The sequence below is a fragment of the Neopsephotus bourkii genome, unplaced genomic scaffold, assembly GCF_033783945.1.
Source record: "Neopsephotus bourkii isolate Nb327-2 ecotype Australia unplaced genomic scaffold, CSIRO-AGI_Nbou_v1 NB_1654, whole genome shotgun sequence".
NCBI lineage: Eukaryota > Metazoa > Chordata > Aves > Psittaciformes > Psittacidae > Neopsephotus > Neopsephotus bourkii.
In genome coordinates, this window is record NW_026902128.1 from 278,797 (window position 1) to 302,559 (window position 23,763).

At 46.7% G+C, this 23,763-nt stretch overlaps 1 protein-coding gene across 3 annotated transcripts in view; it reads left to right on the top strand.

The window, feature by feature from the left end:
* The window catches only part of PLD1 (phospholipase D1), a 64,529-nt gene that overhangs the window by 2,109 nt on the left and 38,657 nt on the right, over nt 1-23,763 (top strand). The window contains exons 1-6 of one of the 3 annotated variants that reach the window (XM_061374816.1): nt 160-353; nt 17,424-17,609; nt 17,936-18,063; nt 18,348-18,493; nt 19,321-19,429; nt 21,008-21,073. In XM_061374816.1, the coding sequence (XP_061230800.1) occupies nt 17,456-17,609; nt 17,936-18,063; nt 18,348-18,493; nt 19,321-19,429; nt 21,008-21,073 (603 nt within the window). In that variant the 5' untranslated portion in view covers nt 160-353; nt 17,424-17,455. Of the gene's footprint in view, nt 1-159; nt 354-17,423; nt 17,610-17,935; nt 18,064-18,347; nt 18,494-19,320; nt 19,430-21,007; nt 21,074-23,763 lie in introns of those variants that run through there. The other 2 variants (XM_061374818.1, XM_061374817.1) reach the window with 2 other exon arrangements.

The following is a 23,763-nucleotide window of genomic DNA, read 5'->3' on the forward strand; positions in this document are numbered from 1 at the left end:
ATTATTTCTTGATTATGATTTTTCATCTCTCTACGAAGAAGTGCCGACGATAAAAAGGGGCAGAACCCATGAAAGCATCCTACCCGCCCTCCACCCTTCCTGCAAGTATCCCAACACTCTCCTTCGCTGCGGGGTGTGGTTTCCCCCTCCTTAGCAGTGCTCATAGGCTGGAGTGCCTGGTGGGCTGGGTCGCGCCTCAGTTCGCCTGTAGGGAGCCCGCCCGGGAACGGGAGCCGAGGGGCCGGAGTTGGGCTGCGGGGAGGCTCCTCCGGCTGCGGGGCGGCCGATTCGTTGGGGACCGCCGCGCTGGGTCTGCAGCAGCCATGGGGTACCCGGTTCCTCGGGGGCAGGAGGTTGGTACAGCGACGTCCGGAGCTGCCGCTGTTCTTGCGGCGGTTCGGTTCCCAGCGGCGGGCGGGCGGGCGGGCGGAGGCCGATGAGCTCCCCGGGCTGCCCCGGCCCGCTCTGTGCCCGGCCTTGGGGCGGTTCGGGGCACGGAGAGGCGGTTCATTCACTACAACGCACTTATTTCTCAGCAGTTCCGCGCTTGGGCTCTTCGCTGCGGCTGGGCGGCAAACTTTGCCGATGGGAGGTGTTCGTCAGCCCTATAGGACATTGTTGGGATGATTTACTGGTTCTTCATGCTTTGAAATGGGAGGGTTTGGATTCGGCGAGGCTGGCGAGTGCCAGCCTGGGGTTAGCGTCGGGGCTCTGCATCGGAGCTTTATATTTGTTGTGAACCTGGAGATCCATTTGGTTGGTGTATTCTTAAATGCTGGTGAAACTGTGGCTCTGCCTTTTCGCTTTTAGCATCTGCCGTTTCGGGACACGGGAAAACCGTGAGATATTCCCAGCGTGCTAGCAGCTAGCTATCATAACCTGTGCTGAAGAGCTGCCTGCTCCCTTCCTTGCAATGAAAGCCTTTCCTCCCTGTTGCTATTTCTCTTTATTTGGCACAATTCTCTTCTAAGAGGCTGCTCCTTGGAAATCTTCAGCCTCAGATCTGCCTGGGCAATGATTCCAGCTGGTCCAGCTCCCTTCACTTTGGGAGCGTTTTGCCTGCACCGTCAGGGCTGACCTGGGCTCTTTGTACACAGGACAATACGTATTATTGTGTCCAGGTCTACATGATCTCCAGTGTTCCTCCTTTAAGTAAATCTGCATGATGCCTTTGAAGCCAGTAGAGTTGTATGGCTTTTGAGGGTCACTGATATTTTAATTATATGGATGAAGCTCTGCTGGCTTGACATTTGGTGGAAGACCGTAAGTAATGGGATGTCATGGCAAGGCTGGAGTGCCCATGGCTGCTGGGACATACGCTCTCCATTTGTGTATGCTGTTGTGTTTCATAGCTGCCTGTGTTCACAGCTCACAGGGTGAGAATTCCATTGCAAGTGCCTTTAATCGCTCAAGAATTCCTGTTTTCCTGCCATGCCATTTGGCTTTTGATAGCATGAGCTCATGCCAGAGGCTCACAGGTAACCAGAGAACATATTTTCTGACCACCTCGTCTCAAGATGCTCGCAGGAGTGTTTGTTCTGTGGCTTGAGTCTTGTGGACAAATCTTGCCAAGCTTTGCCAGAAGTTGGGAAGCACTTAATTATTAATTATAGCCCTGTGGGCCCTGGGCTACCCTTCCTTTTCAGCTTGCTGCCTGTACTATATTCACTGTGAATATGCAGTAAGTCCCTTCCTTCAGGATGTTGCTGTGGATGCTGAGTGCTGCCTAAGGATGCTGGGATCCCTGATCCCTACTCAGGAGATGGGCAGTGAGCTGAGGTGGGCATCTCACTAGGGTGAGATCGTCTCCTCCATTGTGTAACCACTCTTCCCTGCATTCAAGTGCAGCTGAAATCAGGTGGTTGGTTTTTTTTTGTGGTGGGAAAGTGTGTCTGGCCTCCCCCAGGGCTGAGGGCCCAGTATGTGGGAGACCTGCAGTGCCTGCATCGTCCTCATGTCCCCATTGCCCGTCTTCATGCACGGTTCAGCTGGGTAGGAGGGCCAAGCCCTGGGACTGCACTGCCCTGCCCTGCCCTACCCTGCCCTCCCCTCCTCTCCTCTCCAGCAAGGGGCCAGCCCCAGGCTTTGTCAGAGCTTCCTGGGGGAGAGGGTTAAGGGTAGGGATATCCCTCTGAAAAGACCTATTAAACCTCACAGGGGTTCCTGTAACCTATAGTTCAGGCGATTAAACAAAGATTTATTGAGAGGTATATCTGGTTTTGGTTTTTTTTCCTGATTTAACTTTTCTACTTAGAGAAGATCGAAGGGTCTCACTTCAGTACCCATTTGCACATTTCACTTTGTTCATACACAGAACATCCTTCTTTTTTAGGGTTATTGAAAGTTAGTGTTGAGGCTCTGGTCTTATGGGGGAAAAAATTGTTAAAGTGGTTTCTCCTGGGGACCGTGATGCTCGTTGAGAGGCTTGAACTCCTGCCACAAATGATGGTGCTGCTGGCAGGTGTCTTCTGAGCTCTCGCAGCTGAGGAAGAGTTTGCTGGGATCAGAACTGCAGCTTGCTTAAACTGCTGAAGATGGTGTTTTACATACATGTAAATGAAGTTATAAGCACTGGGTAGGTAATCTTTGCTGGTGAAATCATTATTCCATGAAGCAGGCTGAAATCCTATGCCTCACCTAGAAATTTTTACTACTATTCTTAATAGTAGCAAAGTGTAAAGGCTTGTGTCAGGTTGGCATTGTTATCCCTGTAATTTCTGAAGTGTTCTTTAGACTGCAGGTGTGTCTGTGGTAAAGGAAAGATCTTGTGTTTTACAGTGGGTCTGCTCTCCAGCAGTGGCTTGAGAAATCTCGTCCTTGATAAGCCATGTGAGCGAGTGCAGTTGTGCCTCCTCTATCTGGTAGTTATGAACTGAACTTGGGGTTTTACAGTAATTCCTTCCTGGTAATTGATTTAAAGCAAGTTAGCAAATCTTCAGGGAAAGAAGCGTCAGGGGAATGCACTTAACTGCTGGTGTTGCCACAGTTTTTAATCCTTTGAAATGAAATCATACAGAAGATATCAGTTATTAGTGTACATACAGGCTTCTAGATTCATCTTCCGTATCTCTACCTAAAGAACACACAAAAGGAGAGACGGTCTCTGGAATGACTGAAGCCCAGAGTACTGCATAACTGAGCTGTGCCCTCTGTTATGAGAAGCACCCTTCTGTTGCCTTTGTTGAAAACAGGTGGTTCCTTAATTTCACATTGGAACAGCTCCTTTGTATCAAGTCATTTAAAAAAACAACAATACAACCAGGTTTGAGTGGGAGCAAGCATTGTACAGTGCCCTTAAATCTGAGTATGGTAGATCTAAGGAAACAGGTTGATTTTCTTCTGTGCGTTGAGTTGCTGGAGTGTCTGATGTCAGTAACCACCTGGTTTTAGCTGAGGTGGAGGAGGGCAAGAGGGAACACTTCGTGCCTTTTCCTCCTATTGTCTCTCTGACAATCAGTGATGTGTTTTTCACTTGCTCTCACATGCCCTGTACCCTGGAAAGCCTCCTGCAAGGGCTGAGATTCGGTCATGGCCGTGTGTTTGACAGAAGTTGCAATTGGGTTCTGTTTTCTTTCCCTTCACAAAACCCTGGCCAGATTTTTTTGCTCTTTGTTACTTTTTCTCTTTTTTTTTTCTTCCCCCCAGAAGGAATGATTTATTTATTTTTTTTTTTTTTGTTCCTGGTGCTAGTTGCCATGCTTTTTCTGCGCTCTGAGCTCTGGGTTGTGTGTATAGCTGGTACACTGTCTGGGTCCTTTGCAGCCACCTGTGCAGGGCCAGACCTCGGCCCTGCTGAGCTGCAGGATGTAGATACATATATATTATAATTTTTTGTTTATATATATATATATAATTTGTTAACAGATGTCTTGCCAGGTGCCCCTGCCCTGCCACTCACTTTCATGCACTTGTGAGCATCTACCAGATGTACATACCAGCTCCACATGTGCAGACACCCTGGAAAGCAGAGGATGGTGGAGGGATTGGGGAAGAAAACCCCTCTGTTTGCCAGCTTTTCCTTATGAAATATTTGCCATATTGCTCCCCCACCTGCTTAGCACAGGGTGTCCAGGGTGACAGGAGGCAAGCGTGGTCCTTGGAGCAGGGGACATGCACCCTTATCCTGGCTCCTCTGCCTGGGAGGAGCAAAACCCCAGCAGCAAACAGAAGGGAAACATGGATTTGCGTCATGAATTATATATATGCATATATATGCATGATTATATATATATATGTGTGTGTGTATATATTTGTGTCTTCAGGATTAGGAGTTCTGTTTCCATGCAGTAACAGTGGGAGGTATCTAATTCCTGGGGTTGGCATTGCGTTCTACCGCCACTGCCCTGAGTGCTTCATGCACCCCTCTCTCCTTGTGCCCACGGCTGCTGCAATGGCATTTAGTGCTTTCTAGATCCTCAAAGCAGATAAACACCAAAACCTGGGGGTTTACGTAATGAAGTGGGAGCAGGGCTCATGTCTGTCAGACAGCTCGCCTGCGCTGGGGTGCCACGTCCCCCAGGCACCCATCTGCTGGTGCAGGGAGGGGTGGAGAAGCCATCTGGTGGCTGCTGCTCCCACACTGGAGGACTGGGGCCCCAAAAGGAGCTGGGAGGGTGCCAGGTGTCCCCCCAGCATGTGCAGTCTCCTCGCCAGGGGAGGAGAGGAAGCCACACACCCTGGCAGGGAGGAGGATTCTGCCTCTGAACATGAAAACTTGTGTGAGCCGGAGCTGTTTTTACATTACAGGTCTAAAGAGATGCTGGTGATGGAAAACTTGCCAAAAAGGGGTCAGGGAGGGGAATGGAGCAACGACCAGAAGGACCTGCTGCAGCGCCGGCAGCGAGTATGGTGGACCAGCATGGCAGGCAGGGTGGCAATGCAGCAAGTAGGCAGGGGTTATTGCCAAAAAGGGTTGAAAGTTTTGAATATCAAGATGAGATTGCTATCTCAAGGTGATTATTAGGCTAATGTGCTTGCTTTGTTGCCAAGAAAATGTGTCTGAGAGTGGGGCTGGGTGGGAATGAGCCTGTCAGTGTCTCCTTGGCATATACCTGGTCTGAGTTGGCGCTGAAGCCAGCGTTGGCCATGTGCAGCCTTCACACCTCTGATGGTTTCTGCAATTGTTTTCCCTTAAGACTGCCCCTTTGCAATCTGAGGACGCAGTGCTGACTGTATTGAGCTCTAGCAGTCAAAATGTGCCACATCTCTAGTAGGATTTGACAGCAAAGTCGCCAATTTGTATTGGTTATCTTAATGTAGTAACACTGCCCATTCCTCCTCTCTCCCTTTCTGGTAGAGAAGGCATAGATGAAATGTGAAATGGTCTTCTGCCCTAAGGAACCAGCTCTTCAGGGAGACAGTCTGTAATAAAAAGGCAATGTGACTAGTGATGGGCTGGACATTCTGCAGCAGAGAAAGAGCATCCTCTTTGTTGCCTACCCTGAGCAAGCTGGGGTAGACTACGGAAAGCCTCAGGGAGAGGAGGTGCAGAGCTGAGGATGAAAAACCTTATCAATGTTTGAAGGTTTACTCAACAGAAAGAGGCTTTTTCCTGGGATGTGGAGTCCTTTTTACACTATACTGGCAGCAGCAAATATTCAGAATATTCATGGTGCAGAGAGTTACGTTTCTGGTTTACACCTCAGTTGATGGAAGAATGAAATTGTAATTTCCTTGATTGCATTTTCCAGGTCATGCTTTGAGCAGGCCAGATGCCTGTCTTTGATTTTTATTTCTGCCATTGCAGTGAACCCTCAGGTGCAGCCCTCACCCGAGGATTCATTTTTGGGGGAGGATGTGAAATAAGATAAACCCACTGATAAATGCCTGGTGATTTCCTGGGCTCCCCCAGGGCCAGCAGCAGGCACAGGGGGATCCTGGTGCTGCTCCCCAGCTCTGAGGGGCTGTTTACAGCTCCTTCCCCACGATTGAGGAGGATGGTCTGGGCACAGAGGGACCACTCTTCTCTGGGCCAAGCGTTCCAGTGCAGAGACAAAAGGCAGTATCAGGCAGACAATGTCCCACACAGCAGTGCTCTGATGGGCTCTGTCCAAGCCTGTACGAGTGGGTGATTCACAGCCAGTTGGTGTTTCGGTTGTCTTGCTGTGCTTCTCGCCTCTTCTCCAGTCAGGACTCCGCTCGTGGCATGTCCTGGTGCTCCTCTGGGTCACTGAGCCACCTCCCAGAAACCTCTGCCTTTTTACCAGCCAGGCTTTTGGGAGGGTTTCTTGTTCTTCCCTCCCCAACCCAAGTCTATGTCCCACAGCCAGAAAACAGCCCTCTTGTGAACGCGCAGTAACTGCATCACTCTCAGATCAGATGCACCTCACAGCACAGACTCTCACTGTCAGCTGGGCTGACTCCTGCCTACAGCCTCCAGGGATCCCTGGGGTAAAAAAATAAACCAGCAAGTGTAATTAACTGCACATTTCCAACACTTTCAGTAACCTGGGGTGTTGTGGTTGTGGCAGTGCCTCGTAACCGTGCCCTTCTACCTGGCTAAAGGCAATCTTAGTGTTTGTTTTTTTTATTTTGTTTATTTACAAAAGAAAAGGTTTTCTGTCTCAGTAAACTTTGAATATGAAACACAAAGTAAAACAAGTGGGTGTTTTGGGACTGCATTTTCTCTTTTTGTCCAAGTAAGGTGCAGTTACATGATGCAGCTGACTTTCCTGCGGGAAGAACGCAAATCTGCCTTGCTTGGTGTTTTCTTGGCTGCAGTGAGAAGCACCCATAGGTGCTGTGGTCTTCCAGGAAGCTTATCTGTCCTCTCTCTGTCACAACTAAAGGGCTGCTGAAACAGTTTGGAGAGCAGGCGATGCATTGTGGTCTTTTAGTAAAGAAATGCTTTGGTCTCTCTTTCCTCTCTTTTGTTGCAGTCTGTGTAGCCCCATGAGATGTTCTGAAGTGTGTTTTTCCATGACAGAGGTTTCCTTCAAATTGATTTTTAATGTTTTTTTAAGTGTCCCACCCAGTGTTAAGTCTTGCCAAGAGAGAATAGAACAGTCGATGACTCAACGGTGGCTTTGAAATTTCTGTGGTTAGACCTGATCCCACTGAGTTTTGGCAGCAGTTATGGCAAATGAGCCATTTTGTTCACTGGGAGAAAGAACCAGCAAGATGGGAACTGCTGCCTGAGCCTGTTCAGGGTCTTTTTTTTCTCTCCCAGAGCTATTGCTGTTCCTTCTAGCAAATGGCATTTTTGTACATGTGTAAAACTGTCTGCAGACACTTTTTTGAGCAGTGCTGCTCCAGAAGTTATGGCAGTGGGGGGAAAAGTAATATTTCTGGGTTCATCATGTGCAGCTGCCCATCTTGTGTTGAGGTCTGGAGGGTTCAGCTTGTACGTTGTAACCTTAATGCTCTGATTTCCTCTAGGAACGTGTAGAAAAATCCTACATAGGAGGTTTCACAAAATGAGAAAGAGCTGCAGGGTGCCTGTGGTTGTCCAGACACCTGCATTGCTTGTAAGGTGCTGGAGGTCTGGGTACGTGCGTAAGGGAGAGGAATGAGGAGGCAGCTGAGGCTCGATTTGAGTTCAGACACAAGCACTATCTTTCACTGTCTGTCATCAGCATGCTTCTGTACTGGCTTGATGGAGGTGGATTGCCCCCGCCCCCCGGAAAGGAGAAAAAAATACATCCAAGGTCTGTATTTTCTTCTAAGAAAGCTGTCAGTATGGTATATGTGTATAAATGAGCTGTTCTGCATAAATTTGCAGGTGTGGAGTTGTATTTAAGCAAAAACCATACGGGAGCTATCCTTTCCAAGTTACTTCTTCATAGTGAGCAATTTTGTGTTGAATTTGCCTGTGTTTGATCTTGGCTCACCAGGTATTGATCTGAAACTTCAGCCATAGTTCCAGAGTTATTTCAAGTGAAATCAGAACCAACCTTCTGTAACTGTTCACTCATCCTTATTTTTGATAATGAATTAAACACTTCAGCGTATAGAAAAATTAACTTTTCAGTGACTTGAGTACACTGTGTCCTGGGTGCTGTTTTGTCATCCTGTGGAGGGTCTCCATGAGAGAGACTGGTTTACAAAGCCACCTGAAGTCTGCTGCAGTCTTGGGGACAATATCACCTTTGCCCTCTGAGCTTGGCTCACAGCTTCTCTTACATTTACCCTGGGGACTTCCCCAAGCCAACTGTTTTCTTCTTGCAAACTAGAAGTTTGCAAGTATTTGTTATAGCTGGCCAGGGAGAAGGAAAATACAGGCCTCTGGGAGGCCTTAATATTATCCTAGATCCACAGATGAAGGAGATTTCTGGGTGTGAAAGGGCAGCTGAGGGCTCATGTTTGCCCATATCGGTGCTTGCTGTTGACCATGGCTCCAGGTAAGTGGCTGCTTTTGGAAATGCAGAACAGTAGTAGGTATGCACTCGCCTGTCATCACTAGCATGTGTTGCTGGTGCCTGTTTGGGCATGATGCCTTACTGTACAACGAGCATGGGATGCTGGGTGTCTCAGCTCAGCAGCGGGAGGCAAGGGCACTGAATGCTGTAGTCTTAGGGGTAGACTGGAAGTCAGCCAAGGATGGAGACATAAGATTCTTGTGGAGTTTATTAGCCAGAATGCAGGAAATACCTTTCAAAGCATTGCTTAAAAAGAAATAAAAATCATATAGGGAGGTTCAGTTTGGAAAGCTGCTAAATCAAGGTGTGCAGGTAGGGTACGGAAGTGTTTCAGGGGTGGGATGGCTGGAGGTGTGTGGTGTCCCCATGGTGTGGCAGCTCCTCTCACTTTCATGAACCTGACATTCATCACGTGCTTTGGGTTTACCAGAGTACATCCCTGACATGCTGCACACACAGTAAGCAAAGCCTGGCAGAGGTTAATGTTCAGTGTGTGAGGTGGCAGGGGTGATTCATGCTACCAGGAAGCATCAGTGTGGGATGGCGCCATACAAACACACACATGGACTCAGGATCTGGACTTGGCTGCTGCTCCTCATACGGGAACACACTGAGTCCTGCACTGTGGTACTACCTTCCTGTTCCATCATAAATGCCTGCTCATGCCAGCTGGTTTTTTGCAACGTAAATTGTTTGAAGAGTTCCACTGAAACAAAAAAAAAATCAAGACAATGGAAACAGCATTTTATTAAAGCAGTCAATTATTAGTAAAAATACATGGTCTCAATCTGCTCAGTCCTTGTTGCTGTGATACCTGCAGAAATTTCTTTGACTAAATCACAAAAAGGGTCGACAAAAATTTAGCATCTTCATGTACTTTTGCATGTGGTTTTTAACAGCAGGAGGAGAAGATTAAAATCATGTTCCCACTTAATGGAAGCTTGGCAATTAGCAGCAAGGTTGCCACTGGAGTGGGGATAGTCACCTCCTGACAGGAAGCTGTGTTCTCTGCCTTCATATAGAGCAGCTCCTGGTGGGAGCAAGTGCCTGTGCTGGGAGCATGGCTGAGAGAAATGGCTAACAGACCGTATTGCAGTCTCCCAGATCCCTTCCTGAGCACAGGCTGCAGTGCTTTCCCCAGTTTAGCTTGGCTGGCAGGAGTAATGTGAAGAACCGTGTTTGCATTTATCAGCTGTGGAATGGAGGTACTGGGCCGCCTTCCAGCATGCCTACTTGGCTCTGCACCACTGACATTCCCTGCGGAAATGTGGCTTGGCAGGTGGCGGCTGCTGGGGCAGACGTGGCACTGGGACATACCAGAATAGTGTTGAGTGATGTACAGGACATTAGCATTGTAGACATATATACGTTTAGATCATGAAAATATGTCCTGTATTTATGTATATGATGTATTCATCTGTATATAAGAGCAGCAGCAATGCTTACCATCCCTTGAGCACTGCAGCGGTCCTTATCACCTCTGATTGTTGTGGAGATGTTACTTTCCATTATGCTATTGCCCTGGGAAACTCCTTGATTTGGGTTTTTTTTTTTATAAAGCTTTCATGATCCTTCCTAGTGCCAAGCTCTGTGTGTGTCTCAGTGCTCTGAAATGCTGCATCCTTTCACCTTCCTGCTGTTTGTGCTCTTTGAAGCAGGTACTTTTTCCAGTCCCTCTTCTTCAGCCCAGGATTCCCTTGGCTGTTCCCTGTAGCATGTGTGTTGCTCAGTTTGGGCCTGCCGAGATACTGCTGATATCCAGGGTGGTGTCACACAGTTCCCTTTGCCCATCTGCAGCTACAGTGATAGCAGGTTTCTGTTTAGATCATCAGGTGCTGGAGGCTGTGGGCTTCCCCTATGCTGGCCTTCAAGGCTGTTATGTGCAGTGCTCCTGAGTTTAGGTGTGCAGAATGTGTGCCATGACCACATCAGACAGTGGAGGGTTCATGGTGATCCAGGGGTTGAGTGCAGCTGCCCAAAGGATGCACAGCACTCTTGTCCAGGCCGAAGGAATCCAAAACATGGTGATGAGTAAGTATGTGAAGGGCTGCCATTAATCATTGATAAATACCTAATGATTGGTTTCCAGCAGGAGGCTGTGCTTCCACTGGAAGCCTGAGGAGCAGCGCGTGTGCTCAGAGTGCCCTGCTGGGCAGGGGGTAGCAGGAGCCAGAGCAACCAGCATGTCAGCATGAGATCAGCAGCCACTGCTCATCTGTGGATGTTTATGTTTTCATTTTACTGTTCTGTAAAGCAAATAATAAGAGTCCTTGGGAAGCGACTGACGCTCAGGCTGGTCCTGGGTGTGGGGAAAAATGCTGCACGGAGGGGTTTTCTGACTACAGCAGTGGGTTAGTCACCACACAATCACAGCGCTGCCTGCCGCGATGACCAGGGCCTTACCTCATAGTTTCCCTTGACCTGCCTGGTTGGTTCTTTGTTGCCTTTTCTCTAGTACAAATGCTGTGGGATGGATGCTGCAGAACCCAGTACAAGGGCAGAAGAAGCTGTGCCCCGTTACTGATATCACAGCAGGGACTTCTATAGTCTTGCCACTTATTTCCAGTCACTCCAGTCTTAAAGCATCTCGTCACCTGTTGAAAACAACCTGTGTGGATTTCTATGACTTAGTTTTTCCTCTGGGTAGGCTGGTGGCTTGGCAGTAAGCTTCACGTGGAAAGGACTATGGAAATCAATAAGGTGGAACCAGGGAACTGTGCTGAAGTTGTTATTGGGAAGCGCAGATTGTTTCCTGCTTTTAGAGGTACTGCTATTAAATGTAGGAGCTTTGCAAGCTGGAAACACTGGAAACAGTGTTTTGAAAAATTTTTGTTTTATCAAGATTGGGTGGAAGATAAGCAAGTGAGGTCAGGATGATGTCTGAATGTGAGTCCCAGTCAACAATAAACATCCCGTTTCAGTTCTTCTCCAGTTCTGTATCTTTCCAGGGTGGGAGCCGTGCTTTGGCTCTTATTCACAGGTTGGTTTGTGTGTTTTAAAAAATAAACTCTAATCCCCTTGCTCTGTTGCTGTAGTATAAGCATCCAGAAGGGCAGCTTTTCAGGAGGGGTCTCCATGTGCCATGCTGGCCACTTGCTCACCTGGCTAAATGACTTCCATGTGCTGAACCTGAGAGCAGGGTTAAGTCATTGCTGAGCATTTTTGAACCTCTTACTTTTTTTTGCCTACTTAGGAAATGCAACATGCTACCTACGAGAGCCCCTGGAATCTGATTAGGTAGCAGGGGAGGGTATACTAGAAAACAAAATCAGTGTATGCGTGCTCTGCGTATGTGGTTTCCTTGGCCTGGATAAGCAGGACCCTCTTTGCAGGTTCTGGTGGGCACCCTGAGCCTGGGGGACATTTCCTGACTGCTCAGTGGATGTCTGACACCTGCCCAGGACTGTGGAAGGAAGGTGTGCCAGGGAGTAAATCTGGGGGTGATGACAGGCCTGTCTCCTCTTGAGGGATGCAAATAATCCCTCATAAAGGGCTCTTGTCAGTCAAGAGTGTTTCTCTATGAGGAGTGTCCAAAGCTAATTTTAGGATTAAAATGTAATGAATTAGGAAAAAGTTATATGGAAAAGATCCATCACTACCAGGCAGGGCAAACAGCTCTTGTGGGCATTGTGTGTAGGATTTCCTTAGTATCTCTTCTGGGCTCTCACTACCTATATGCCACCCAGGCTCCCTGCAGCAGCAGGAGGAGAGAGGAAATTAATGGCTCAAGTTGTTTGGATTTTGTTTTGTTTTGGTTTTCCCCTTTTTAATAACACCATCTCATTGCCCTGTTTTAGCCTGAGCCCGCATGTTTTGCTCATGCAGCTAGTGAGGCTTGCATGGCTGCAGCCGCTGGCACTGCCTGCAGGACAAAACCAAGCATGGGAATGGAGGTCGCTTGTCGCAGCCCTTGCCAAAAGGTCACTGTATTGGGAGAGATGTCATGGGAACTGGAATGAGGCTAATTTTCAGGGATTATAGTGTTTCTCACCATGGGGATGGGAGTTGATGTAGAGCGTCAAACCCTGGGAGGCATTAGCAGGAAATGCCTAGTTTTACTCCATTTTCTTTTCCCTCCTCCCTTCTTTCCCAAATGAAGGCTTTTGTAGTTTTCATAGCTCTGCATGGTGCTCGTCAGCATCTTAACCTCATTAAGGAGCAGCAATTATCTGAGTTTGTTGCAGATCTGCCACCATACATGTAAGAGAATTAGGCTGACCAAACTTTAGGTAGTCTGTGCTATTACTAGCTGCATATATTTTCACATGAGGGCTTGAATGTCTTCAAAACACAGAACTGTTCATGAATATTTACTAAAACTTGCTTTTTTTTCTTTTTGCCTTCCGGTTTCCATGTCTTTAAAGCTATGCTTTTATTTTCCTGTGCAACAAGTGTAAAACCACTATTCCGTTAGTGAAGGCTGAGATTGTTATATGATCCCCTAAGTAAAAACTGGGGGTTAAAGCATAACCGAAATGCCAAATAACAAAAATAGCTATCAGGCTTGTAGGGTTGCAGGATTGAGCTAGGGGTTTGCAATACATTCATGGGGCTAAGGGATTGATATAGTTAATTTTGATTTTTGTAGTTGTTTTCCTTAAGTATTGAAATATTGACTCTTGGCGCAGTCATTATTCCCAATGTATATATTCTGCTAGCTCAAGAGGTTTGAGGCCCATGTGCTGTGGGGACAGCCCAGTGAAGGGAGGCAGAGAGGTTAAATTATGCTTGGAAGAGGAAGTAAGTAATCTGAAAACCAGGCTGGACAAAGGTGGTGTCAAGCAGAGTTTGCAGGGGTTTTAGTACGGTTCTTTCCTCTTTCATTTTTTACCATCTCCCCTTTTCCTCATTTGTTCATTTTTCCCAAGCTGTTCTTTACAGATGACTTTTTCCTCATTGTTTTTTTCCTCCTTGTTGCTTTTGCCCAGGGAGAGTTTGAGCCAGATAAAACTGGAGCAGCGCCTTCCCTCTGTTAATATGCAGGTTGCTGAGGCAGTTCCTGGCTGCCCAGGCAGAGGTTTGGGAATGTAAGTGCTGGAGGGAACTGGGTTGGATGTTCCACCTCCCCTCCCCTGGGAAGGTCAATAGGGGCAGCCTGCCCTTACAGACCTCCAGCCCTGGGGACTCTGCAGTCTTGAACAGTCCCGTGCCTTTGCTGTTAGACAGGGTTTTTGTCCCCAGTCTGCTTTGAACCTATAATTCAGGGCAATTATCTCTTCTCTGCCTTGCTCACAGGGGGCTTGCAGACTGCTGCCACATTTTATCCAAGTCTCTTCCTTCTCAGTCCTGCCGCTATGTTCTTATGGTCAAGTGCTTTAGATCTGACTCTTCCTGTCTTCTGCACCCTATCTTCCTTTTTGGCTTGCAGTGGCCTTGTTTGTGCATCTTGGCACAGGTTTTGCTTTGGTCTGCTGCTTTTTTGCTCTCCTGGATGGCAACAGCCAAATACTGTAATGTAGCAAATATTTCTAATATATTTCACCCTATTATTTCCACCCTCCTGCAATTTGCCAGTATCATGTGTGATCGCTCTGTCCTTCCCATAATTGCAGCCTCCAAAACTGACAATATCAGCAAGTTTTATAAGCCCATTCTCCTCCATCATTAGTGCAGGCAGTGAGTGCCACTGGAAAGACATGGCCTTCTTGACACATCTATTTTGCAGCTGAATCATGGATAACTGTGCTTGGTGTGTGTTTGCATCCAGCCTGTTGCACATTAACCCGGATACATTCCTCAGCTTGCCTATGGGAATGCGAACAGTGTCCTCATGGAAACTCTGGCCAAGAGGTTAAATAGCTCTTACTGAGCAGTGCCGTATAAAGCAATTTGCAGAAGCTTTCAGAGTGACATAGTATGTCCCATCATTCCAGCTGACCCCTCCCTACCTAGGGCTGGGTTTGCCCCATGCCTTCTGGCTCTGCAGTTGCCGGCTGTGATGGGGGAGCTCAGTTGCTGCCTGGATTTGTGGGGCTTTTGGCAGGGCTGGAGGCAAGTCACATTTTCCCTCTTGAGGCCATAATCTGGCTTGAATCTTGGCAGGGGGGATTTCGCTGCTGGGTCTGAATTGGTTCCAACTGAGTTTGGACTCTGCTTTATCCCACGACTTGTCTGTGGCAGCTGTGAAAACAGCTTTTAAAAGAATAATTAGAAAAGCCCTCAGTTATGCAGCACTGCTGTGGTCCTCGGCAAATAATGGTTGCATACACTGGTTAATTGTTTATCCATTAAGTGACTGCGTCAATTAATCTGACAAGAGGAGCCTGGCTGTACCTGGCACGGAGGGGAGGAGGAGGAGGGAGGATGCACATCCTGTCCGTGTTGGCTCATGTGTGAATGCTCTTCCTCCAGACCTGTTGCTGTGGTATTTGTCTGCAGGTTTTCTTAAGTGTAATTGCTGGCGCATCCCATACAAAGTGTATTTGGGTTTGTGTTCTCTTTACCTCTTCTTCTGGAAAGCACATTAAGTTTCCATGAAGCAAGAGCATCTCTTCAGCCAAAAAGAACCAAACTGTGTTTTGTTTCTAAATGTGAAATACAAAGCAAAGTGCTGCTTTATTTCCAGCTAGGTGGCCATAAAGATTCTTCGTGTCGAGTGGGAAATAAAATAGGTGCAGAGTGGGGAAGTGCTGCTGCCTGGCATGCGGCAGCTCTGGGCTCCCCCCTGCCACTCCTGGGGTTATCTTGGAGGCCTGATAGCGTGGCCTTCCTCCTGGGAATGATGTGTGTGTGCCTGCTTTGTAGAGAGAAAATCAAACACCCAGGGCCAGTCTATATCTAGTGGAATGACTTCACTGCTAACAGGAAATAAAAATCTGCCTTGTGTGCTCTGAGTAATTAACGTTCCCTGCAGTACGTTGTTAGTAATAGGTAAAGTGTAAAGCTTCTGACAGTGAGAACTGGCTTTGCATCCAGCTGTGGTGAGGGCAGTGTGGGGCAACGCTAATGACAAATTCCCGCTGCAGGGAGGCAGTGCATGCTGGGTGGCATCAGTGCCTTCATCGTCCCATGCTTCAGTACCAATCCACTTGCAAAGATGAACGCAAATTCCCTTTTTGTTCTCCCCAGACAGAAGGGGAATGAGGTACCTGGGAGCACACACATGAGTTGTTCAGGCAGATCTCTTCAAGTGACATGCCAGCCCAGTGAGCCCCAGTCTGGTCCTGAAGCCACCTGTGCTGCAGTGGCATTCCCAGCCATCTGTGGAAGGTGGCAGAGCCACCAGCACCCTCAGAGCCCTCACTGCCAAGGGGAAGCTGTGTTTCTGCATTTGCTTTGGTATAATAAGGAGAGATTGACCCAATTTTTCTTGTTTCAAGTCTATATGCAAATGTTTTTTGTGGGTTTTTTTTTGGTGAAGACAGCTCATTTTAACATGTTTTTGAGCTTACATGATATCAGCCTTATGTAGTTATAAAACTATGTACTTGTTTCAAGAGGAAACAATAATAAAGAATGTTCTTTCAAAAGCAGCTAAACACATGAATTATTAAAATGTTACGTTATTTCCAAATTACAGCATATCCAGCTCTTTCTATGGAGCTCACTCAAGAATAATTGCATAGTGTTCTCTGCAGAATTTAACATCAGAAATGTCGCACTTTTTTCTTTTTTAGTCATTCTTTTACACAATATAAGAGCTTCCACAAGCATAAATGGGCGTCCTCATATTTGGGCATCCTATATTGGCTTCTGTGAAATGTTGCCTGTTTGTCCCATCCACATTTTTTCAGTGTAGCTGTCGAGCTGTGATGTTTATTGCAGAGCAAAGATTGAAGGGACTTTTTTATCACTGAGGTGTCCAGGAGCTGGAGCTTGGCTATGTGCAGGACCAGCAGCTGGGTCTGCAGCCACATGGCAACTTGCAGAGCCTGGAGGAGGAGGAAGCAGCTTTGGAAATCCCCACAAGCACTGGGAACATGCACCAGTGTTTGTGGATGTGCCTCATGTCTTGATAGCGTGTTAGGGTTTTTTTTCCTTAGGGTTTTTTTTTTTTTTTTTAAACTTTTCTTTGTTCCCTGTTGTTGTCCTGAGTTAGGCTCCTGGCATGGGGGGGTGGGGATGAAGGTGGGAAGTGCTGTAGTCATCAGTGCCCAAACACCTCCAGCTGTCACTGCCTGACTGCCCTGAGCAGGCTACAGCCTTCACACTGCCCACTGTCCCCATCACGAAAGGGGTGTAGGCTGGTCCCCTGCAGACATCTGGGCTGTGTACAGGGTGCGAGCTCCTTGGGGATCTCTTGGAGGCGTGAGCACAAGGATGAGCTGCAGAGTCCACCTGTGTTGCTCCTAGGCTTTCTGTGGGCATCCGGATGCCCCTGACCCTGCTCTGCTCCTCTCACAGGAGCCTTCATGGCTGTGACTTTTGAGCCTGCTGAGAGAATGGAGCCGTGGGAGAGCACAAGACATGCAGATATCATGGGCAATTGTGTCAGATGCATAGAAACAAAGGAAATCTCAATAATGCCAGGCATTCGTATCACTAATTCAATCACAAAAAAACGCCTACTGATTTTCTAAGTGAGCTTTTCCTCTGCTCAGCTTAACCTGGCAAACACAATGTCATGTGGATTAAGTCTGGGATTTGGCCAGGCATTATTATGGTTCTGTTTTCCTGGTGAATTGTCATTATTGCAGAGCTAGCTGAGATGGTCAGGTAAGTTGCTCTAAAAGCTTCCTTGGTTTTCCTTTGAAATCAATATGTGAAGGTATTCCCAAGCCACAACCAAGCCCTTGCTTTTTTTTTTTTTTTTGTAACTGGGAAGTGAAATATTACGTGTTTTGCATTTTAAAATACCAATGGACTATGAGTCCTGCGGTCACTGGCACTGGGGGAAATTCTCTCTTGTAGCCTGAATCTACCTGTGCTTTTTCACTGCTCTGGGCAGTGGTTTCCTGCAGCTGCAGGGCTGGGTGTTCTGTATCTGGTGTGTTGGATGGGGATAATTGGGATGAATGAGGGTAAAGGCTCTGGAGGGCCATGTAGTGCCAGGGTTTTCCCTCGGCCCTGCTGTGCTAAGGTGTTGGAGAGGGAGTGATGACAGGCCTGCCTCTTCCTTCTCCCCAGTGCCCCGTGGCTCCAGTGCACCAGTCCCTGAGATGTCACTGAGAGCTGAAAGCCATGCAGCTACATCGACGCTGAAGAAAGTCGCTGCAGACATGAGCAACATCATCGAGAGCCTGGACACCAGGGACCTCCACTTTGATGGGGAGGAGGTTGAATCAGAGGTGCTAAATGACCCAAAAGGCACCGGTGAGTTGATGCCTGTGTGTTCTCACCTCCTATCCTGCCTGGATATACCATATCTGTCAATAGATAGCATACCTCAGTGGTTTTACCAACCATTGACCCTGCTCTAGGACCATGAGGCATTACTTTTAGCACTTCAGCTCTTCAAGTGAAGTCCCTTCTGTGAAAGCTTGTCTTTAAGCTGTTAAATAAAACCTGGTATACTTTAGTGGAATTGATGTTGCTGTGTAAATGCTCCCCTGTTAAAACATTGCAGCTATCTGCTGGCTTTCATGGCCTCCTTGACCATTACAAGGCTGTTGAACTGATGGGGTTTGTGTTCCTTCCAGTGTGTATTCCTTTCTCTGCCATCTATCACACCCATGGGTTCAAAGAGCCGGGCACACAGACGTATCTCACGGGCTGTCCTGTTCGAGTGCGTGTGTCAGAAGTTGAACGCTTTACTTCCACAAAGAAGGTCAGAAATTCAATTTGATTTCTGCAGTACTGCGTTAAAATGCTGTTTGTGGGTTAATTTTGCATGTGCTTGTTCGTGGGCTGAAGAAGCAGGAATGCTTGTGTCTCAGAAAGCACTTAAGAGGGAAGGTTACCTATCTGTCTATAAAACCTAATGAAACAGAACAAGAAATGGTGAGACAGTGATCCTTAAGTAGAAATGAATGAGGGCTCTTGAGATGAGCAGCTGCAGGAAAATGACTTATTTCAAAGCTGCATCTCCTGTGGTGGGGTTCTCCTCGGCAGGTACCAAGCCCCAATGTTTACACCATCGAGCTGACCCATGGAGAGTTCACCTGGCAGGTGAAAAGGAAGTTCAAGCACTTCCAGGAGTTTCACAGGGAGCTGCTGAGGTACAAAGCCTTCGTGCACATCCCTATCCCGACCAGGAGGTGAGTGTGGAGCCCTTTGGATGTGATTGGCTTTGGGGAGATGGGATCTTCTTTTCTCTTTTAATAGCTTATAGCTTTGGCTTCACTGATCCCATTTACTTTGCTATAAGGAGGACAGGGCAGGAGAATCCAGTCTCTACAAATACTTAGCCATAATAAAGACATTTAATTTCTACCTATTTAGCAGCTATAATCTAAGTGGTGCAGGTGTGTCTCTTCCTTCTGCAGAAAGCATGCTGGGTCCCAGACCATCAGCTTTAGAGCTGAATTTGCTTTGAACCTGAAGAAGGGTTGTGCTAATGAAAATTGTTAGTGTACTGTGGCTTTCTGCCATCATGGGGTGGAGGTGGGATGTACAGGGGTCCCTGGTATGGATGGTCAGCCCTACCAAGGCTGATCTTGGTGCTCAAGGTAGCTGTAAGTGTTACGGGGAAGTGAAAGTGGTGTAGGTCAGTAACAGCCTTCTGACATGGTGAAATGTGGGGAGATGATATTAAGATAGATGAAATTATGAGGGGTTAAAGGCTGGGGGAACATAGTACTCTAAAAGTAGGGTTTAGGCTCCCTTTCCTAATAAGGGCTAAAGGAGGACCCTCAAAAATCAAACTCTGCTACTTGTGTTGCATTTCTGTTTGTGAGCCTGTCGGAGCACCCTGGCTTCTCAAATGAATCCATTCTTGCTTTTTTTTTTCTGCTTTCCTGCCCTCCCATCTCAGTTTTTAAGAGCTTGGGTAGGATAAATGAAAGCATTGCCGAGGAATGGTTACATACTGAGGTGCACACACACTTGCAGCGCTCAGACTTGTCGGGGTTTCTTTTCCTTCCAGTCACACGGTGAGAAGACAATCCATCAAAAGGGGAGAACCGAGGCAGATGCCAAGTCTGCCGCACACAGCAGAGAGCACGGTGCGGGAAGAGCACTTCTCCAGCAGGAGGGTAAGCAGCTGGCACTGTGTGCAGGGGCCAGAGCAGTGCACTGGGAAAGCTGCTGAGGTGCAGAAGTGCCAGGCAGGTTGCTTGTAAAGCTGTGCACTACCAAAGCCCTTGTTTTATTACCATTCAAGTCTTTTGCTTGACAAACTTAAGCTTTGATAAGTGCAGAATGCCAAATCCTCCTCCATGCAGAGAGGAAGATGCTGTTCCCAGGGTTCATATGGACAAAGTTTTCCTCTGCAGCTGAGGAAGAACACAATGCTGAGAATGGCGGTTCCCCTCTTCCCACCTGTTCTGATTTAAAGATAGAAAAGGCAGTCAAGTTGCGTGATGGAAGCAGCCCCTCAGCCATCAAAATTTGAGAGATTTCAGTCCTGTCCCCCTCTGAAAGAAGAGATGACAGTCAGGCTTTTGATGCTGAAGTGGGTAATTTTAGCCGAGGCACACGTGTTCTATGTAACTTCATCAGATGTTAACAGATGGGCCCTTCTATGAAGAGGGTGGATGTCTTCCTACCTCTTCAATGCAGCTTTGCTGTTTGAAGAGGAGAAAAGAAAAAAATAGAAAAAAAACAAAAAAGAAAGAAAGAGCCTGTACAATAATCCCCTGTTTGTTCACCCTGTGCTTATCGCCCTCTTTCTGCTCTTCACTCCCTCTCTGGGCCTTCCTGTCACTGGAGCCTCAAGTCCCAAAAGGTTGGCTTGTGGGTGTGCAGTGCAGATAACCCTCCCTGCTGTGCATGGCTGTGCCACTGTGCAGGAAGCTTCAGGAGAGAGATGTTAGTTTAAAAGCGGAAGAAGAAATATTTTAAAGATCCTTACCTCCCTGTTGGTTTCCTTCTGGGAATCCCACAGCTTGTACCATGAGGGTGTTTGCAGTATTTATACCAGCTGGATATCTCAGTGTTGCAATGCTAGCACTGAAAAGGATGAAGATCTCAATGGCATTCATTTATTTTTGGTTTGTTTTGTATCCTGTAGAACTCTGCTCGGTTTCTCATGGGTAAACAGCTTAATCTCTTCTTTGTCCAGTTACTGTGAGAATGGCTGAAGGTTCTCTCTCCTGTAATGGTTTCTTCTTTTCTCCCCTCCTGGCTGGGGAGGACAGGCTCTCCAGGGATCTGTGGCCCAGCCACTGCCCTCTCTGTGGCTTTGGGACAGGGCAGCATGGTCACCGTGCTCCTCGCCCCTGAACCTGGTGTTTTGGTTATCCGAAATTTACTTAACCAAACAGGCATCTGAGGCTGTGTTTACTCACAATGCTAATTTGTGTGGGTGGAAACAGCAGGGTCTGATTTTGCATTTAAGCTTGTTCTGAAACTTGGGCTCAGTCAAGAAAGCTGACAGTGCCAAGGTGGAAGGTACATACATGGATCTGTGAACAGTAAACAACCTGTTATCGAACTGTTTATGCTGCTCAGCTATAATCTTCCATGAGCACATAATGATGTATTTATACGTTCAAGCTGAAAAGTGTGTCTGATTTCTTGATTGCTTCCTAATTATACAGTTGGATTGTGGGGGGGGGTTTATTCTTGAAAATTCCTGTTCCTTATGTAAAGTTTCAATGTTTTAATTGTAGAAACAGCTGGAAGACTACTTGACAAAGATCCTGAAAATGCCAATGTACAGGAACTACCATGGAACGGTAAGTAGAGGTTAGTTTGCTTAAATGCCTAAAGAATATTTACTTTAGAGATTTCAGAAGAAAAAAAGTTTTCAAGTTCCTCCCTGCCCTTCCCCCCTTGGTTTCCTTGTGGGAATCCCACAACTGGACCACAGCAATGCTGAGTGTGTATGAGTGATACCCATTCAGCTCTGCAGGTGGTTTGTCACTTCCAAAGGGAGAGATGGTATTTGGCTTATTTCCCTAAGTCAATAGTCTTTTTGAAATAGGGAGAGATGTCAAATCTAACTTCAGGCCTATTTTAAGCGAAAAAAATATTTCCTTTGAAAGCCATCCTTGAATATTTCTTCGGTATTTCTCACCTGTCAGCCACAGCTGTAACATCTCCCTGAGATGGTAATTTACTTCCCCTTTTCTTGGCTGTATAATGAATGTGTTACTCTGCCTTTTGTATTATCAGCAAAACCTGATGCATGCATTGAGTAGCTGCAGAGCTTAGTGACATTTCTGAGCAAGGAGTGATAACTGGGAACACTTGGTTTTCAAACAAGCCAGAAACACAGACTGAATTTATGGTTTCTGTAGCAGTCAGTTCTTCTCTTTAACTGTTGTTGTTTGGTTGGGTGGTCTGCTTTTTTGCAGATTTCACTTGTATAGAGATATTGGGCAGCTTGTATCTGAAAAGCTGTGTGGGTTTTTACTGCAGTCTGTTGAGCACTGCCTGTTACATGGGGTGAAGAGTCCCTCCAGTGTTGGTGGGCTGTTGTGCTTTGGATTGCAAAAGATCTTCATACTTGGGGTGAGGGAACTGTGCCCTTTACAGAATGCTTCTCTGGGGACAGGCTGTGGAGCTTAAGTCCAGTGTGGAGCTTAAGCCCATGTAAATTAGCACGAGCTGTGTTAGTTTACATGTGGAAAACAGTAATCTTTTGTTCTGAAGACAAGATTGGGATAACTTGGCAATTTTGATCAGTAGCATATGCAAGGAGGGGGAGAGTTATTTTGTAGTGTGGATCCATCTTGTCGCTCTCAGGCAGGTGTTCCTTGTTTCAAATATCTTTGAATGTTTCGTCGGTGTAAGAACCTGGGTGATCCTCTGACCAGGCTCTTGTTAAAGGCAGGCTGCTGCTGCAGGGGCCAGGCAAGGAGGTGGGCAGTCCTGCTTTGCCCGGGCAGCTGTGGCGTGCTCCCCTCCTGTGCTGAATTGCCCTTCTGTTCCTGGTCCAGAGACAGATGCCATTTTGCACATACATTCTCAGTTTATTGTTGGCTTTCACTGGATTTGGCTGTGTTCAGTGAGGACTTTGCTGTTACTGGTGGCAGCGCTGCTAAGTGTGGCAGATCCTGCAGGCGATGATGGAAGAAAGCACAGGGAGAAGAACATTTTCTTAAAAAAAAGAAAAAACAAAACACCAAAATAAGCCTCACCATTCTCAGGCTAGGGACAAAAGTGAAGATTTCCTTTGGGACTATGTTTGTCCTCCTTAGAGCAAAGCCTCATTTTGTTCTTCATGTGGTTAAGAAGTCTTTTGCCTGGATGCTGACGAATGCTGAGACTGTCCTAATATTGGAGAGCATTTTGATTGCCGTATGTTCCTGTCATCAAATCCGTGCACCAAGGTGTTTTTTCTTTTAAGATCCTAAATTCTCTGTAAAGTCAGATACGGAATTGCAATGGCAAGCTGCGACCTGTCTGGTGTGTAACTCTTGGTCCTTGTGAAGAGCCTGCTTGGTTCAATCGCATCTCTTTGGAGCTGTTTTTACACCTGAACTGCACCATTTAATTAATTCACTTCTTAAATTCTTTTATTCTGCACTTGTGGCTAATGTATTATTTGTCAGTGGGAGGATCACCACTTTATGCACTGCCTCAAGGATGTGCCATGCACTGGGAGAGTTGAGCCTCCAAGTTGAGCTTATAGCAGTTCTGCAGACCTGAAGTCCCTGGTGGGTTCAGGATCAGGTCCACAGTGACCACATGAAATTGTTGAGGTTGTACATCTTTAGCCTTTCTAGGTGACCCTCATGCAGGCTGTGGAAATAGAACGTAGCTAAGCATCATCGTTTAGTCATGTACCAAGTGCCCCTTGCTTTGACTGGGTGACCCTGACAAAATTTACAGCCTTCTCACATCTCCCTTTATTTCTCATAATTTGTTGTAACAGTATTTTGTGTGGAGTTCACAAATAAGTTAGGAGTTGCATTATATTTTGTGATCAGACCCCAGACTTCATGGCCTTTTATAATGTAATTTTTGTAATCTTTATTTTTCCTTCTGTCTATGTTACTAATGATTTATTCTTATGTCTTCTAGTGCTTTCCAAAACCTTTTTACAGTACTTCTGGGCTGAGGTGCTTCAAGCCAACCGCTGTTAAAATAGATGTGGGATTCTCAGTGTGTTCATTGTCTCTGCTTTTTTTCTGGGAAATAGAAACTGTGTGAATATAGCCCAAAAACATTTGAAAAGGGGGCCTGTGGGCTTGATCATATTCCATATAAAAATTTATTTAGCAGCATTTTTTAGTATGAGCTGCAATAGTTGAAAGATGCCTAAGCAGAGTAAAAAATGAGATTCAGTCAAACCAGAGTGCATGTCAGTAACATTTTGCATGAGCTTTAGTGAGTGTAAAAGCCTCATCTTAGGTGAAAGCAGTCACAGCGTAAGAGCAATGCAGATATGTGAGAGTGGCTGCTGTTTTGCCTCTGATAT